Source organism: Neodiprion pinetum, chromosome 1, assembly GCF_021155775.2.
Source record: "Neodiprion pinetum isolate iyNeoPine1 chromosome 1, iyNeoPine1.2, whole genome shotgun sequence".
NCBI lineage: Eukaryota > Metazoa > Arthropoda > Insecta > Hymenoptera > Diprionidae > Neodiprion > Neodiprion pinetum.
The window spans coordinates 37062218-37079484 of NC_060232.1; the positions used below are offsets into that span (position 1 = coordinate 37062218).

At 40.9% G+C, this 17267-nt stretch overlaps 1 protein-coding gene across 1 annotated transcript in view; it reads right to left on the reverse strand.

The window, feature by feature from the left end:
• Positions 1 to 17267, reverse strand: part of L (zinc finger protein Lobe) — an 81791-nt gene that overhangs the window by 58428 nt on the left and 6096 nt on the right. Inside the window, exons 2-4 of the mRNA XM_046627819.2 lie at positions 16740 to 16820; positions 14973 to 15032; positions 3750 to 3821 (exon numbers count right to left, since the gene is read on the reverse strand). Of these exons, the coding sequence (XP_046483775.1) occupies positions 3750 to 3821; positions 14973 to 15032; positions 16740 to 16820 (213 nt within the window). The remainder of the gene's footprint in view (positions 1 to 3749; positions 3822 to 14972; positions 15033 to 16739; positions 16821 to 17267) is intronic.

Sequence of the window (17267 nt, forward strand, 5' to 3'; positions counted from 1 at the left end):
CGCTCGGGATCTAAGGCTGGTCAGCACCCCACACGCAGACGAAAACGCATCTTATGCGATGGTATCTCGTAAAACTTGGGACATGTGAGTCGTACGGAAGGATGGAACGAAACCTTAATTAACACCCGTGAGGATGGTTTAGCTTCGGGCTTCTAATCCGGACCCTCATCCGCTCAATTCCGTTTTCGCCAGAGTATGAGGCGAGAAACTTTTTCGGGTAGCAGAAAAATGGTCAATTTCTGTGTAAATCTCGTTTCTTCAACAGTCATCGGGTTAACTGCCAGTCTCTGTTTCATTCAGCCTCGATACTCTTTCGTAAAATTAACTTTTTCAACAGTTATACAAAATCAACATGGCCGCCGTCGAAGCGCCTGCGATTTTATTTTGACTCTAAATTAATTTTTACGACCAAAAAGTCGTTCGTTCTTGCTTCACGTCGAAGAAAATAACGGCAAGAGTATAGTCCGAGCACGATTTAGGGATCTTGAAAGTCTGGAGCAACGAAAATTTGACTCGCGCGATCAACTCGTGCGTGTTTTGCCTGCATCCTGGGGCAGAAGCGAGACGCTGGTAAACGGAATCACAAATGATTCAAAAGGGTGAACGCGAAATGTGGTCGAGAATAAGACTCCCGCTTGTTTCGGACGTTCTAATTACCGTGGAAACACGACGAGCCTGGGGGATCCGGGTTGTAAATCGTATGGGGTGAATTTTGTGGCAGCCAAGAACGATTCCGACAATCTCTTAGGCTAGCCGCCGAGGCATGCATACGTACATAAGGACGAGCAGCTTTGCCAAGGGTACGGCCATTTCAATCTCAAAGCTTGATGGGTTAATTAAGTGTTTGCTTGCCCAACAAGTGGCCCGCTGCTGCTTGGGCCTCAAGACCCGGTTTCCCATATCCACAAGGACTGAACTGACAAACAAGGTACATAAATTACACACGTCAAAAGCTGGCTAGCTACTTTCAATTAACATCCGTAAACTCGTAACAATAAATTAGACGGCCAAGACGTTCTCTCTAACCTCGCTGTTGGGATAACGCGATAAATTGCACGCTGTTGTCTCCTATATCGCATGTCACACAGAAAATCCCATTAAAATGAACCTCTGCACATCTTTCCTTACAATTGTGCAAATAAGCTGCATTACAAACTGTCAATTTTCATGGATCAAATATCAAATATTTCGAGACTTTCTACAGTAAATCTACAGACCCGGCTGTCATTTTAAATCGACATGTCAAAAACCTGACATCAGACAATTATGAAATACATGACTCGAAGTTTAATTACAAAATTCTGAATCCGCTGTTTTGACGATCAAGCAATTTTGATTTCAGAATAGTTCCAAATTTCCAAACGTGTGCTACACTTTTACGATATCTTTACGACACACGCTTCTCTTACTTCCGTTTCAGTGGACGTTCAACTTTTCACCCTTGAAAGAATTTTTTTCCGACTTATTCACAATCATAATCTCAGAATTACCGCGCCAGGATCAGACCAAGGGTGAAAAGAAACCGCCAACGATGTAAGGAGAGTTCTTCAAAAGCTGTTTTTTCTCCGTCACCTTATACTTCCAAAGCTGAAAGATATCGTGATCGGTAAAGTTTGTTGACAAAAATGTTCCCCCAATCGAACGAGCCTATTTAATTTACCGCGACTTTCTCGAGAAACTGCCGCACGCCTATCCGTTTGAGCTCACCACACAGAGTCTATCGATGCAGCGACGGAGGGTGGAAAAGGGTAGAAAAGGGGGAGAAGAGGAGAGGAGAGGAGAGGAGAAGGACGGATCCGCTAAAGGGGCACGTTTATGTCCTCCCAGGAGTCCGCTAGCCGGCAACCCTAACTTGTCTATCCAGGTCCACAGTGACGACCCAGAAAGCCGTAGAGGCACTACCAAACGCGGCGGTCCGTCATCCGGTCTCTATATACTTACCATGAAACGGCGGACATGGGTCAACCTTCGCCGTCCCATCGCTCATAACTTCTTTATTATCTTATATTCCCGAAACTATACCTAATCACAGCCACCGTATGCAGAACGACTCCTTCTCTCCTATCCATGATCGATTCCAATTCGAGTGTCAAATTTCGGATTGACCACTGTCTCGAGTCTCATTGGTAAAAACTGTCGACATTCCGATTGCCTCTGATTCAAAATTAGTATGCATCGGTATTTTGAATCTTTGGTAATTTCATCAGGATTACCATAAAACTTGACATTTTTACATTGTCAATTTTCCCATGTTTTATGATGTCGATAACAACTGTATTCCCTGGACGATTTTATAGTAGGAATTGAGAAGTATGTTACAAAATTTCGATGTTACGAGATTCGAAGAATCCCGGTATTACGACTGATTGTTATTTTCGACGATATTAAGAAATTCACACAAAAACTAAGTACATTTAAAGTCGGTAAAAGAAATATATCGTAAGACTTGTTCTCAACTTTTATCAAAGATCAAAATAACCAACGATGAAAATGGTAAGAACCAGCATATTTTGAACAAGTCAACTCATAAATCAAGATCGAGAGACCATATACACCATATTCCACTTTTCTATCAAATTTCCCTGACCACTCGAAACGTCTCGAAATTCAAACTGGTTTCCCATATCATTGCTATTTTGATTAATCAAGCCGTTAAAAAATTTCAACTATCTTGAATCTCGTCCGTTTGAGAAGATGGAAAAAAATGGAGACGCGGCCCGAAGATGACGGAGTTGCTTATCGGATGACGGATAATCCGTGACCTCCACGGTGTTGAGGGTGAAATTTTCGCCGGCAGATATACGGGGTCGTAAACGTCCAATTTTGGTCTAGCCCAAAGCCGCGGTGCCGCAGAGCGAAGAGAGCCGTCCGTCCGTACCTACATTCGATATGTGACAATCCCGGGAAGCCAAGCTCAGCGTAAACGCGAGCCAGGTATTACGTCATAGTGGTCAGTCACACTTTGATGTCGCACTAAAACTCTGGCCGACCTATCCGGGCCCGAGTGGCGAAACTGCCCCTCGTCCTTCGGACGGGACACTCGAAACCCCCGCCAATCCACTCTGAGATCCTCTTCCTCGGCCGGTACCTAATGCAGCGTAATTTTCACCGCCCTTGCCCTATCTCTTCGCCTCACCGGGGATGTGACGAAAATTTACAGACTTCTACCTCCAGTCTGCATCCCAACCGTCCCGAAAAAATCGTCATTCCGAGCTTCGCGGACAAGAACCTGATTGTGAACTCCTTGACAGTTACTTTTCTAAATACTCGTAGTAACGGGATCGCGTTTGCGAGTCTCATGATGCGTCTTCATTTCGAGCCATCGAATTCGCAGATGATCACGGTTAATGTAGATTTTATACATTTGTTTCAATAATTTACATAAGCAACGTGGCTCTGTATAATTGAATACATTGAATTATACTTCAACATAAAATACGCTTTTCCAAAGACAGTTGAATATGTAAGAATAGAAATTGAGTAGGAAAAGATCTGACCCGTATATTCAAGATTTCTACATGATCAATTGGACTTTTGTGTTTAGTACGCTTAACAAAAACATATGTAGTTTTTTAGTGTCGCATGGTGCAGATGAGTTAAGAATATAACAAAAGCGATCACTGTTAAGTGCTTCGATTAGTATCTCCGAAATATTTTGATCAGCGTTTGGTAACGGCGGGGGTAAACTAATAAAACGCGATCACTGTTATTATGCCAAAATGTTTATTACTGTATTGATAAACACTCACCACTGTCGAAACTGTTCTGATTCTCCAAGTCAGGTCCTTGTAGAGAAGGGGGTCCATCTTCTTGGAGATACTCTGAAAGCAAGTAAGCACAAACTAACTCGACTTGATTGGTGTTGCATTTTGAAAATTGTACAAAAGCCAAATTCGAAAAACTGTAATGAGTAAATAACGATGAAACCTTTTTTTTCACGATCGAGTGAAAAACGAACGGATCGATGCGTTGATAAAAATCCGAAGCTCGAGATCTTCGACTCGACGATTCGAAATGACCGGAGTCAATTGAAATTTGGTAAAATATCGCACATTCAATTTGTGGGAAGCGTGGTTTCGGGGTTTCTGGGGGAGGTTCCGCGTGTATCCATGCCACCTAACCTGCGTAATATCCATTGCAAAGGTGTGCGACAGCAGTGCTCTCTACGCCACGGCCACAATCCCGAGGGATTGAGCTGGGTGATATTGGCTCTCGCATCGCCACATTCGGGGAGCGTTGATATCGTCGACCAGGAGTTTCTCTCTCTCTCTCTCTCTCTCTCTGCGCCAAACCGGCTGCTTTGCGTCCCGAGCATTACCTTTAATTCCTGCGTTGCGTTGCGTCGCGTCGCGTTGCGTCATTTTGCGTTGAGTTACCATCATAGGCAGAATCGCGATTACGCCTTGACAATTTAACCCCGCAGATTCTCTCCGTGCCTTTATACTATTTTACGCGCCGCATGCAGCGTGGGAGGTCGCAAACGGAAATGAAATATCCGCGCGCTTTGATACTTCCTCTCATTGAGGGTCGAAATCGAGGTTCAAACACTCCGTGGCATCGTTAAAAAGTCAATCCGTACATGACTGTTGTACGTATAGGTGTGGAAACGTTTTTTGAATTTTCATTAGTTGATTCAACTGATCGAACAATTTGGTATTCAAGTTTTACACGACCTTGTTTAAATTTGAAAATGTGTACAGTAGAATAGCAGTGACAATATTAAGGACATAGCGAAAAGAAAATTGACACTTTTTCCTTGTTAAACGTTTTTTTCTGTTTCAGAAAGAATTGCATTCAAAAGTCCCGCCTTCGCGTATGCATGAAAAGCTTCTTTCTTGAAAAATCTACGACCCTGCAATGATCAACTTGTTCACTCCTCTGCGAACGTACGAGTAGATACATTAAATGAAGTGACATCTCGAAGCCTGAACTTGCCAAGTTCATACCAGTTACCAATTTTTCATTCTGTCATCACGACAGACCAAAAAGTCAACTTTAAACACCTACTCGATTCAATCAGACGTTTGTACGAGCTTCAATCCTCGACTTCGCGCGCACTTCTTCGATCTCACGTTTATAATTTCACGACTTACGTCTCGTCTCATCGTCATTGGAACAAATCATCACCAAGTACAATACGTACCATATATCGGTTAAAAATCAACCTGTTATCAATGTCCATGGATCCACTTATTAACCATAAGTCAATACCATCCTAATTATACGTCAATTCCTCCAAGTGTGTAGTTACAAGGTATAAGATTTGACATAGACGGGTTATCCAAGCAGGTATACATACAACTATATAGATATACACCTATGATGTTACAGGTTTGCGCGATGTCGGAGACCGACCGGTTTGGTTTTGTATTAGCATGTAACTCCTGTAGGAGTCGAAGTTGCGATGGGTTGCGGATGGGAGAACCCAGTGGGGTGGGGCTGGGGGTTTCGACGGGCGGCGGAGGGCGGGAGGGGGAGTAATTACCTCCTTGGGGAATCCCCCTCCGTTCTATACCCACCAACGGTATAGCCCCGGTACGGGCACAGAGGTTCCCCACTGTTCCCCTCTGCTCCCAGTGCACCCGAGGGACTCCCCAGTGGTTCGCACAGCGGTTCTCAACCGCCGTTTGCTCATCTTTCATTTTCACGGGGGATACAGATTTGTTTTTTTTTTTTTTTTTTTTTTTTTAATTATTATTATTTTTATTGCTTTGGAAATTATCAAGCAAACTATCATCCCGAACTGTTCGAATCGCTTCTGATTTCCTTCGTCCTTTTTTTCGTTCTCCCTCTCTTGATTTTTTTTTTTTTTTCGTTTATTTTGTATTTTAATGAACTTTGGCAAGTTTAAAGGTGTGATAACGAGATTTCAGAAACTGTCGGTTTTGTTTTAACATAACGCCCGATGCGAAGGCAACGTGGGAAATTTAGTAAAAATAATTCATTACGTACACCTTGCAGGTTCTTAATTGCCATCTGACACGGCAATTATTCCAAAGAGGGCAATTTTTCATTTCCGTTTATTTTCACATTTTAATGCCAACTTCGGTACGCACGTGATGCGCCGACGAACTTTGTAAGCCGGATGTGAAACTTCATGTTTAGTGGACACGTCACATGACGAGCCCTCGAAACTCGGGTTAAACGATTAGCTTGTCGTCCAACATTCGGACCTATTTTTTATGCAACTATAATATTCAACATTCTACAGCGAAAACCGTCGAACTAAATAAAATTATAGAATAGTCAAAAATATGATAATAATTGAAGAATTTTTTTCTCCTAATTAGAATGAGGCAGCTTAGTAATTCAGGTAAATTCGGAGCTTTCGATTTTATTTCGGATATGAAAATCGTTCACGTTTAGAGAAATCTAAGAAGCTTTTCTGGACGATTTTTTCTTTCCATACATGAAGAATCTTGCAGCGAAATTTTGACGTTTAAAATCAATGTACGTGATAAAGAATTTGATAAAAAAATGTTTGCCCCACTATTTTCAAACGATATTTTCAACGCAGTTTATTTTAAATTATATAATAGTTGTGCCATTAATAATCAAATTGAGCGATCGATATACCTTTTTCACGCTATCAGATCACGCAGTCATAGTAATATACAAAATGATAACAAATCATAATTGCGATAATCTTACAATCAACTTGCTAATGAATTTTAATCAAAATTCTTCACTTCAATTATTCATTTAAAAATCGAATCAGTCAAATTGCTTGATGACAAATTTACTATATGATCGTTTCTGCATTCTATAACGTTCGTCGCAAAATTCTTACAATTCGCCATAACATTTTATAGACACTGGTAGTACACTTTGTATTTCATAGCAATGAAAATTGGTCCGATTTTAAATTGCAAATTCGAAGGGTCTTCAGCTGTCGGTTTAACGGAGCATCGAAGGCCCCCGATAATGAAGGAAGAAAAACGCGGTCGCGTAGAAAGTGAAAACAGCCTGTGGCTGATCGGCCGTTGATGGCTACTACTGATTGCAAGACTGGCGAGAGGTCTGACCTGTTCTCGGTTGTACTACTGCGTGGAATACGAGTGCCGCGAGGGAAAGTAAAATCGAGAGTCGGATTGTAGAATCCACGCCGCAAATAGCGGAAGAAAAATTGAACGAGTAAGTTTGACAGATTTTCGGTTGATTCGAAAATGGGAATGAAAATTGTGGAAAAGGAACGGGTGAAATGTTAAGAATTTCAAAACTGACGATCTTCGACGAATCTGAAATTTATGAGAAAATTTGAAATTTGAAACAAACGAAAACACAGAAGAAAAATGAAGAATTAACTGAAGTTTTTTTTAAAACTTCTATCGTCATCGATTTGATTCAGCGTAAAATTATTCGGACCGACAATTTTTATCGACAAGTGAAACGACAATTATTTTAATTAACAAGATACCTTTTTTTAGTGCGCTTATGGTGAAATGAAAAAAAAAAAAACTATACACGGGATTGCGAACTGCAATATGAAATACGAAAAAGAAGCTGCTGGAAAGAATTTACATCGAATAGAGTATTTTTTTATTTTCAAAATTTAGGAAACAATACCGAAAGGATATTTGCGACGTGCAAGTTTTCGACTCGTGTAAGAAGGTTGGATCAGCAACGATTCGGCGACACCCGTTATAGGAAGAGCCGGCATCCCTACACGGCACTGTTAAGGGCCAGCTTATCCCACAGGGACCGCACAAACAATAGCAATAGGCAATAGCCCACTGGCCGCCAGCCCAACTCTCCACGATCCCTCTGGGAAAACTTTAATTTCTTTCTCCGAAAGATGGCCGCTTCTTAGATTTACTCTGTTAGTCTCGAAAGATTGGGTCACCTCTGGGAGGCTCAGCCTACGCGCTCACACACACACACACACAGACACGCGTACATATACATATACGTATTGTATTATAGGCAAGCATTATACCGTTAAATCGTAAACAAATTAAAGAGTCATATAATATATATATATATATACGTTTATAAGATTATTTGGGGTTTGATAATCGAACTAAAATTGAACGATATTGTAAACAAGAAGAAAAAGGAAACAAACAGAGGAATAATTTTTCCATTTGGTAAAAATCGTCAAATTACGTATAACGGAAGAAATAAAATTACTACCACTGTTTTTGACAACGTGCAGCAGCAGAGGATTAGAAAATTTCGTAAAGTCGGTATGAAAAAAAAATTAATACAACACATGTATATAGTTTTATAAAATCACAATCCTGTTAGATTACGTAATCGTTGTCCCAATAATCTTTATTGGAAGGATGGTCAAGTTTTACAAGATTCTTTCCATCTTTCTCGTTACCCTCAACGTGCTCTTCGGCTAGAGGTTTAGATATGAATCCGGAAAACCTGCGCGGTTTTATGGCAAATAAAAGAGAAATTAAAAAAATAAATAAACGAAGAGAATTCACTGGATTTAATTATGTATATCAATCGGGTATAATTGCGAGGAAAGATGCCGGGCCGTTTTTAACAGCTATCCGAATTCCCTGCAGGCGTTGCAGCTTTGAAGCCGATAAATGTTATATTTGTGTAATAACGAGCTGATGCATCTCCAGCGACGGGCTAATTTCTTGTTTTAACAACCCCCGGAGGTTCGAAGGTCTCTTATTACCCGGCAGCGGAGGACGAACACAGGTGTGCGGCCCCTTTATGACTTATGCTACTTTTACGAGGCGCGGAGCACCTGCAGCAGGATCTTCCTCATCTCGGCTTCCTGATCCTGCAGGAGCAATGGGATGTTTTTATCCTTCCCCTTGTTTTTCCGCACGTTTGTTTCTCCACCACCCGCCGGGATTTCGGCCTAAATAATATCGTCCGTGATTTTCGTTCCGTCAAACGTAACGAGGGATGACTTGACGTCACGAAAAGTATACTCCGAGAGAACATAGGCGCCGTTTATCGGCTGGGGAAAACGGTAAAGGGGGCCCGAGGACCAAGATATTAACGCAAACTTTCAGACAAATGACAAGACGAAGACACGTGACGCTGAAGGGACTTTCTTCTCGCGAGTTAAAACTTACTCGGACTTTCGCTCTGGCTTGCGGCTTTTCTCTCATCTCCGATTATCGAGGTTGCATTCCGCGGTTTTTACCTCAGATTTGACTCGGAAGTTTCCCGTGAAATTTAATCGTTCATCACAAATATTTTCTCCATACACCTCTATATTCGAATAAATTTGTGACGAATTTATAGCTTCATTTTCAACCCGTTCGATGATATTTTTTTCCTGTTTTTACATTCCTTCGAATCAAGTTAATGCTCGGTATTTTTTTCACTTTCCTATTTAAAACCGTTCTCGTGATGAGAATTTTTTCAATATTGAAAATTTCTGTAATTTGAACTGAGAACAATATTGAATCGTCAAAGTTGCAAACACAAATATATCGTTTTGAGATGTAGTAGGAAAAAATATTCTTCAGATGAAAAACTATCTGCAGAAACGTGGTATTTTGATTTTTTTTAAATTATTTATTTATGTACGAACTTTTAAAAATATCGACGTAAACTTGGACCAGTTACTATTTGACTTACAGTTATGTTCATTGCACTCTTAATATGGTGTAAAAATGACCGATTAACTTTTCTTCTTTGATTCAGCATCTTCGATTGTAGACAATTAACGTATGATGTAATAAATCAAAAATCTCCTATTTTGTAAAACAGGTATTAGAAAAATTTCAACGACAAATAAATCACGATAATTACGTTAGCCGTTGATCGCGCGGTGTTCCAGCAGGTTGTTCAAAATTAAGCGAAACTCATATCGCGGGCGGTGTGTTATTTCAGCGGGCGTCTTTGGGTTTCCTAGACTCGTTGCCGAGGCAGGATTGCCCGCGGCTATGTGGCGCCTTTATCTTTCAAAGTTGCCCAACTTTTACGACACAGACTACCAAAGCACTGTGGCACTAAACTACTCTAGAATTATTAACTACGTTTCTTCCGTCTTTGGACGTATAATGGGGAGAGGGAAGGGAGAAGGAAGAGAGGAAAAGGGGAGTGAAGGAGCTTTTTCGTTTTACATTCGGCCCCGAGTTTTCCTCCTGCTGCAAGTTCAACGCGAAGTATAATATAATCGCGGGAAAGATAATTAAAAGCTAAAAATTTAAAAAAGAAAGAAAAGAAAAAAAATCGGAACATTATGACCGAAGAAATTGATGCTTAAATGAAATTGAAGAAGGTTTACGAAATACTCGTTCGGTTGTCTTGATAATATGGAATTTTTTATCGATGACTGGGTGAATGGATAACGTTGAAAAATTTCGCCATAAAATATACGTCATATTTTTCATCGATTAGGAAAAAAAACGAGTCAAATACAGTCTTGTATGAATGAAATATTGTATCGATCAACGAAATTGCTTATCGCTATAAATTTGTGCTCGAAAAGAGAAAAATGTGTACTTTTTCGTATAGATATTAATACATCAGAAACATAGGAATATGAATAAAAAGTTATTGCGATGCGATACAAATTTAACATATGAACCTGTTCGCGTACGACAAAGCAATAAACAAACAAACAAACAAACAAGTTAAAAAAGAAAAACAACGAAAAAACATAATAAAAACTGCGATTTCGGAGAAAACATTCCGCAGCAAGATGTCCCCAAGCGAGTTGCGTTTTAATTACGTGCCCCGGTGCAAAAGTGCGGTCAGGTCATTACAGATCCGAGTTTATAATGGGGTTGGTTGGAAGCTGTGCGGATCGCGGCCGAGGACAGGGGTGCAAAAGCTCGTAGCACGTTACTGTAAACGTGGACAAGCCCCCGGTTCACCGGCGATAGTTGTTTCCACGAGCTGCTGCTGCTGCTGCAGGAGGGAGAGGGAGGGAGAGAGAGAGAGAGAGAGAGAGCTGAAAAGAGAGGGTGAGAGGAAAAAGAGACGGAGATAGACGACGGGTAGAGGAAGAGATATTCCCCAGGGGTACGTAGCGCTGTGCCACGGCTGGAGGCAGCTCTGTCTCACCTGGGACACCCTTATTCATACATACATCGAAGGTGGTACACTCCGAGCAAAGAGCCCGGTTGTTTTTCTCAATACCCGACAGTTATACAATTTTCCCGAAAAATTATACGTCCAAAAAGAGAATCGGTAGAAAACAGAGATCTAAAGCGAATGTTTACGATCTATATGAAACGCACCAAAAATTCGGTTCCTGCATTTACGTCGTAAGAGTTACGAAGAAAGAGGTTATGTCATAGCCCGTTTCGGGATTGAAAAATATCGATTATAAACGTCGAGGATTTCTTTCCTTCGCTTCAACGTTGCGGGCGAGAATATCTCACGACAGTTTGCTGCCGCATTTAAAGTATTATAAGATTCCATTAATCTATTTAGCGAGCGAGCTGTACCGGGAATAGATGCGGAGGCCGCGAGGGACCCAGCGGAATGAAGAGAGCGGAGGGCAGGGAGGTAGAGGGGCGAGGGATCAGAGGGGGAGGAGGACGAGGGTGGCCCCAAGGGGATGCTGCGCTCTCCTCTGGCGCTGCCGGCACTCCGAAACGTCGGGGGAGGAGGGAACTAATCAGCGAGGCGCATGCGCGCCGGGCCTCTCCGCGGTCTCTGGGGAATCCCCTCGGCGTCCTCCTGACGCCCCGCAACCCGCGAGCCACGGAACACCGCGGCAGCTACGCGAACCGCCAAGGTACAGGACCTTCCAGCTTCGAGGACGCGGAATGCCGTCGAATTATGCCTGGATGATTATCGCTACGACAGGGATCTAACGATAAATCTATTTCTTTTTTTTTTTTTTTTTTACCATTTATTATTAGTATTGCAGTTCGGTAGAACCTCGACAGCTATTTGTGTTGTTGAACCTGCATCAAATTATCGCAATTTATAGTTACAAGATAATAATATAACACCAGAAACCTTAAAAAAAAAATTAAAATAATAAAGGACTGTACAGTAATCAGAATTGGAAATTTCACTCGTGTTCTCTTCTTCGAAGTAATATTTTAACCCACGTGTAAGGGGCTGTCCGTAAACCACGTAGCCAGTTTAAGAGGGGGTGGTGATCTTAGTCTGCGATACGTAGTTTTATAATTTGATGCATTCTAATTTCGAGTGATCTCTTTTGTAGTCACGAGTTTCAATGACGTGCGTTCGTGATAGGTAGACTGGAAGCTCAGATTAATTATCAAGAAAAACCTGAGAACAATTCTTTTCCGGCTAATATTGATTAGCATGCGTGGCTAGTCCCGCCATTCGTTTCTTCGGGTATCTTACGATTAGAGTAATAAGAAATTCAAAAGAATGATTTGTCTATCCTTTTTTCAATGTTCAAAAGTGTCCAAAATAGAGTTACGTAGTTTATGGACTGATACCTAATATCAGTGTGTTTGGATACGAATGAAAAAAAAAACTTAGTTCATACGTGTTTTTAAAAATTATTTTTAAAAAAATCGAAAGTTGTCACCATTTTTGAACTTAACAATCAGACTTTTAAAGGGAAATTTGTGTTAAAAAATTGCAGGGATCACATTATGCGTAACAATAATTGCGTAGCTTTGAAAAATGTTGCGCTATTTCACGATTCGAGTTTTCTTTTATTTTTTTTTTTTTTTTTTCGCAAGAAATGCTAAACTTTTTCCTATTGACAAAAATTGATACTTCTTTGAAAAAAAAAACAAATTTTTATCAAAACGTTCTCGTGCCCGTTGAACAAAAACTTTAAACACGATACGACGGAATTTGCAGATCCTGAAGATTGAAATTTTCTCCTTACTTCTCGACTGGATTTCAAAAATTCCGAATTTTATTCTTATTACTGACTCGAGGTCGTATAACAGAAATGAAGTACCCAACCGTATTCAATACCGTTACACCGTCACGGGATTGAAAATCTTTCGTGTGCGAGTATATATCCGTAAGGTAAGTAACTGCAGCAGTGGGAATCGACAATATTTGGTGAATAATTGAAAACGTCTGACAGGAAGTTCGAAGCGGCTCCTCCTCGCGTATATAAGTATATATAAGAATGAGGAAAAATCGAAGAAAGGAAACAGGAAAAGAAAGTAAATAAAAAAAAAAAGAAAACGAAAAACTATGGGAAAAAAAAAATTCACCCGCTTTAATAAGGCGTTTACGCCCCCCTCCCCCTCCCCCCCCCCTCCCCCCCCCCCCAGCAGGGTAACGCGATTCACACCCCCGACCCTCGATGGCACGGCACGACCCCGGTTTGCCTGGCTGGCGTGCAGAGCGCATGAAACAGAGCGGATAATTCCCAAGATGGTGTTGAACACACGCGTTTATACCGACCTATCACTTTTACACAATTCGCACGGTAAACGTGAAAACGCATCTATGCCTTCTGTACATTATACGTATATCCGGTGTAACACGTGTACGACTAGTTTATTAGCATCCCCATGCGATTACCACTTATTGTACGATGTATCCTTTATTCAACAAAACACGCACCTGTAACGATTATTTTTAATCGATCCCTTTTCATAAGGCGTCCCTCAATTTATCCTCAGATCGTTATACCTGACTAAACAATTCAATTTGTTAACATGGAAATCGAAAGTGAAATATTTAGACAAAAAACAGGAATAACGCAGCAGCGGTTGACATAGTTTTTTTTTTTTTCTTATCTGAATTCTGCAACGCTACGGATGGGAGTATTAAAAAAAATTATCAACATATTCATTATTACGTAAGAATTATTTATAGATATGCGAACAGAGGTGAAGTTTTAGCTTCTGTTATATATGCGAACATACGTGTAACCGATGTATCGGTTACAAATTTGGGGGATGAACATATATAGCATTATATTATATTTTGCAAACGTGTTTCGGGCGTAGGTGGAAAGTTATAACTTTCGAGGACCCAATAAATATTTGAAGGAATACATTGCGCCCCGGCAGAAGAAAGGAGTTTGATGTTTTCAGGTAGGTAGATATACCGGATTCCCCCGGGAAGTCGGGTACTCCTTAGGGACTCGGCCCCGTTCGAGCCGGTTCTACTTCCAAGTAATATAAAGTATGTAAGTGTATACCTGATGAAAGCTAACTCAAAATAATAACATCCCGTCCGGGTGTAAGCGAAGAGAGCAATCAGGCGCTGCTTATATATGTATATATATGTATATATAATATATATATATATATATATATATATACCCTGTAGTACCTGTATGTATATACCTCGCCAACTCAAACGGAATGAGGTAACGAAAGCTGATTTTAGGAAGAGTGAGAAAGAGAGAAAGAAAGAGAAACAACACAGAAACAGGTAATCCGATAATATAATCAAAAGCGGAAAATATCGACAACTAAACTGCCAAAATTGAAGAATTCAAAATTCGTTCATCGTACGATTTTCGAGATAAATAAAAGAAATCAATTCGGTTTTAAACAAAGAATTGAACAAAACAAATCACTTTCAGCGTAGTTTAGATTTTCTATATCGTTAACGTTCCCCGTTGATCGATCCAAATCACTTTTGGATCTTCAAAAGGTCGAAGCTGCGGACCTTGCGCCGGGGTTAAGACCACAAATTTGATACACATACGTTGAGATAAACATGGATGCACTTCCTGCACTTCAACGTCGAGGCTGGGTCAACCCTCGGGACTGGGGGACGCGTTCCCTTTCTCGATACCTTCGCCGCCGTGAAAGAGAGAAAATACATTCAGCGAGGACTGCGATTCGCGATCAGGGATTGCATTTCTTAAGCACCTGAGGCAAACAATGCCGGATCTCGACGCATTCGCGTATTGTTCGCATCCCGTGCACGCAGTGATAACGGCGGTCGCGAATGCCGCGTGAGATGATGCGGAAACAATGCACTTTTTCACCCTGAGTTGCGAAACGTGGTCTTCTTGTCGGTGTTTTTGCACGGGTTGTAGTTTTGTTTCGAAAATACTTCATCTCAAGCTTGAATTAATTCGACAAACTGCACAGAAACTACGGTAACAATAAGCCAATTTTACTCACCGTCGGACGCTCTGCTGAAAGCTCGTTGAAGCTCCTCGTCTTCGTCCTCGTCGTCTTCCGCTGTCGTTGGGAAGAAGGTACCGATAAAAAATAAAATTGAAAGAATGTTATCGCGTTATCGACGGTGTAAGATTTTATAATTGTGGAAATGTACGAATGGTTAGAATGTGGCTAAAAGTGAAAACCAAGAATGAAAAAAGATCGAAGTAAGCGAAGAATTGTGAAACAGAGATCCAATACCTTCAAGTAGCGCCTGTGAAATTGAATTCGTTCGTTAGAACTGACTTCTTGATATCGATAAATAAATTTGAAAATAAAAGTGAACATTTTTTATGATTTGGATTACTCAATGTCTTAAATAAAAATTTCCTACGAATGCTGATATGTCCGTATACATTTTATACGAATACAACCGAGTCGCAAAGGAAATGATCACCGAGTATATATACCTAAAACGAATCCAAAGCTTGCGCGAAGGGAATACAACAAAACATTTTGCGGAGGAACGCGTCAAGAATATAAGTGAAGATGAGAATTGAGTAAAACGGAGAAGCCATCCAAAGAAAATATAGCATACAGGAACATTCAAAAAAACTGTGCAAGTCGCAAGAAAAATTTAAAGCCAACTTCCGTTACATGATGAGGATGTAAAAAAAATTCCGAAAATCCGAATAATAAGGAACGAATTGCAATGATTATCAACGTGATTACTGTCCTAGCTGCATCGCGTCTTCCGCACTTTTGCCACCTTGCGCAATAACATCGAAGATTGTGGGTTGGGATCGGTGAGGAGAGTCGCATCGTACGGGCATTGAGATGAGGACGTAACATTCGCACGGCACTCGGTACGGCAAGGTAATGGGAATATAATACGGAATACATAATGTAATATTCACATGGGAGGAGGTTGAGGAGGAGGAGGAGGAGGAGGAGGTGCAGCATCAGAGAATGACGGGATACCGGGGACTCCAAGGGGGTCTTAAAAGCAACTGTCATCATTTGATATGTACACCTACTCAAACAAGAGCGAAAATAATCCCTAGCCGTTACGTTTCGGAAATAATATACCTTACACCACTCGCACTTTTCACGCAGTCACGTAATACGCAACGCAACGCGTGCTTCACACAAACGCAGACTCTCTTGAATGACAGATCCTTCCTTCCTTTGAACTCGTCACCGAGACACCTCCGACACTCGATTCCTCAATTTGTGCTTTCAGAAGAAGTAATAAGCCACGTGGCAAGGTAACGCTTTCAATGAAGGAAATAACTTTCTATCTGATCATCTCGAAACCTCGCGGATTTGAAGCCACTTTAACTGGTGACGGGTCAGGGAACGTTTTTGGAAGACGCTTCTTCAGCTTGCAAGGATCTATTTTCTAATAGATCGTTGTACGCGTCCCAATTGCTGATCACTAAAGTTTCGATGGGTTTTGGTTGATCCACGTGAAAAAGTTACATCGGACCGTTAACGATCTGTTTTATACACAAGCAAGCCTATAATTTTTAAACTTCGGCATCGATTATTTTCAATCTTCCTAGAATAATTTATACCTATTACTTATAGCAGGATAAAAATCCTGTAAATATTAAATTACTCCGATCGTACTGTTCGATATCCAATAGTTTTTGCAAGAATTACGTGCAGTAATAAAAATTTTGATTCAGCCGACGAACGATTTTTTTATAACATATTCTGTTGATAAAGGGGGTGCATGTCTACCGCAATTATCCTAAATGCTTAAATAAAATACTCTAAACTTACGTTTGATCGCCGAGGCTTCGCAATCGTGATCCAAATTGTCCAACGCATATTGTTCGTTGATGTCATCCCACTCTTCGTCCCCTGAAAGATGAGAAAAAAATGCAAACTATTATCAACAAAGATCGAGGTACGATATTTTTCTCCTGCGGTAAAAATACAATTTTTCTTAATCATCGCAACTTCTGTTTCACGACGAAACCAACTCGGACCCGGTTTGAATTTTATAAAAAATGAAGACCGAAGAAACTTTTCTTGAAACTTGATCCTCACGATCGCGGAGGTAATTCATTAGATTCTGAAGCAGCAGCGGAGACTCGCCTCATATTTGACGTAACGACGATGCGATGGCTGGTGCAGCAAACTTGGCACTCAGATAATTAGCTGATTATTTTGGCGGGTATAAGTTGGAGGGGCAAGGCATCGAGCTGCCTCTGCAGTCAAAACCGTGGAGCTGGATATTATGATACATCAGTCCCCAGAACAGACGGACAGACGGATGGACGCGACAGGGATAACCGCAAGAGGGTT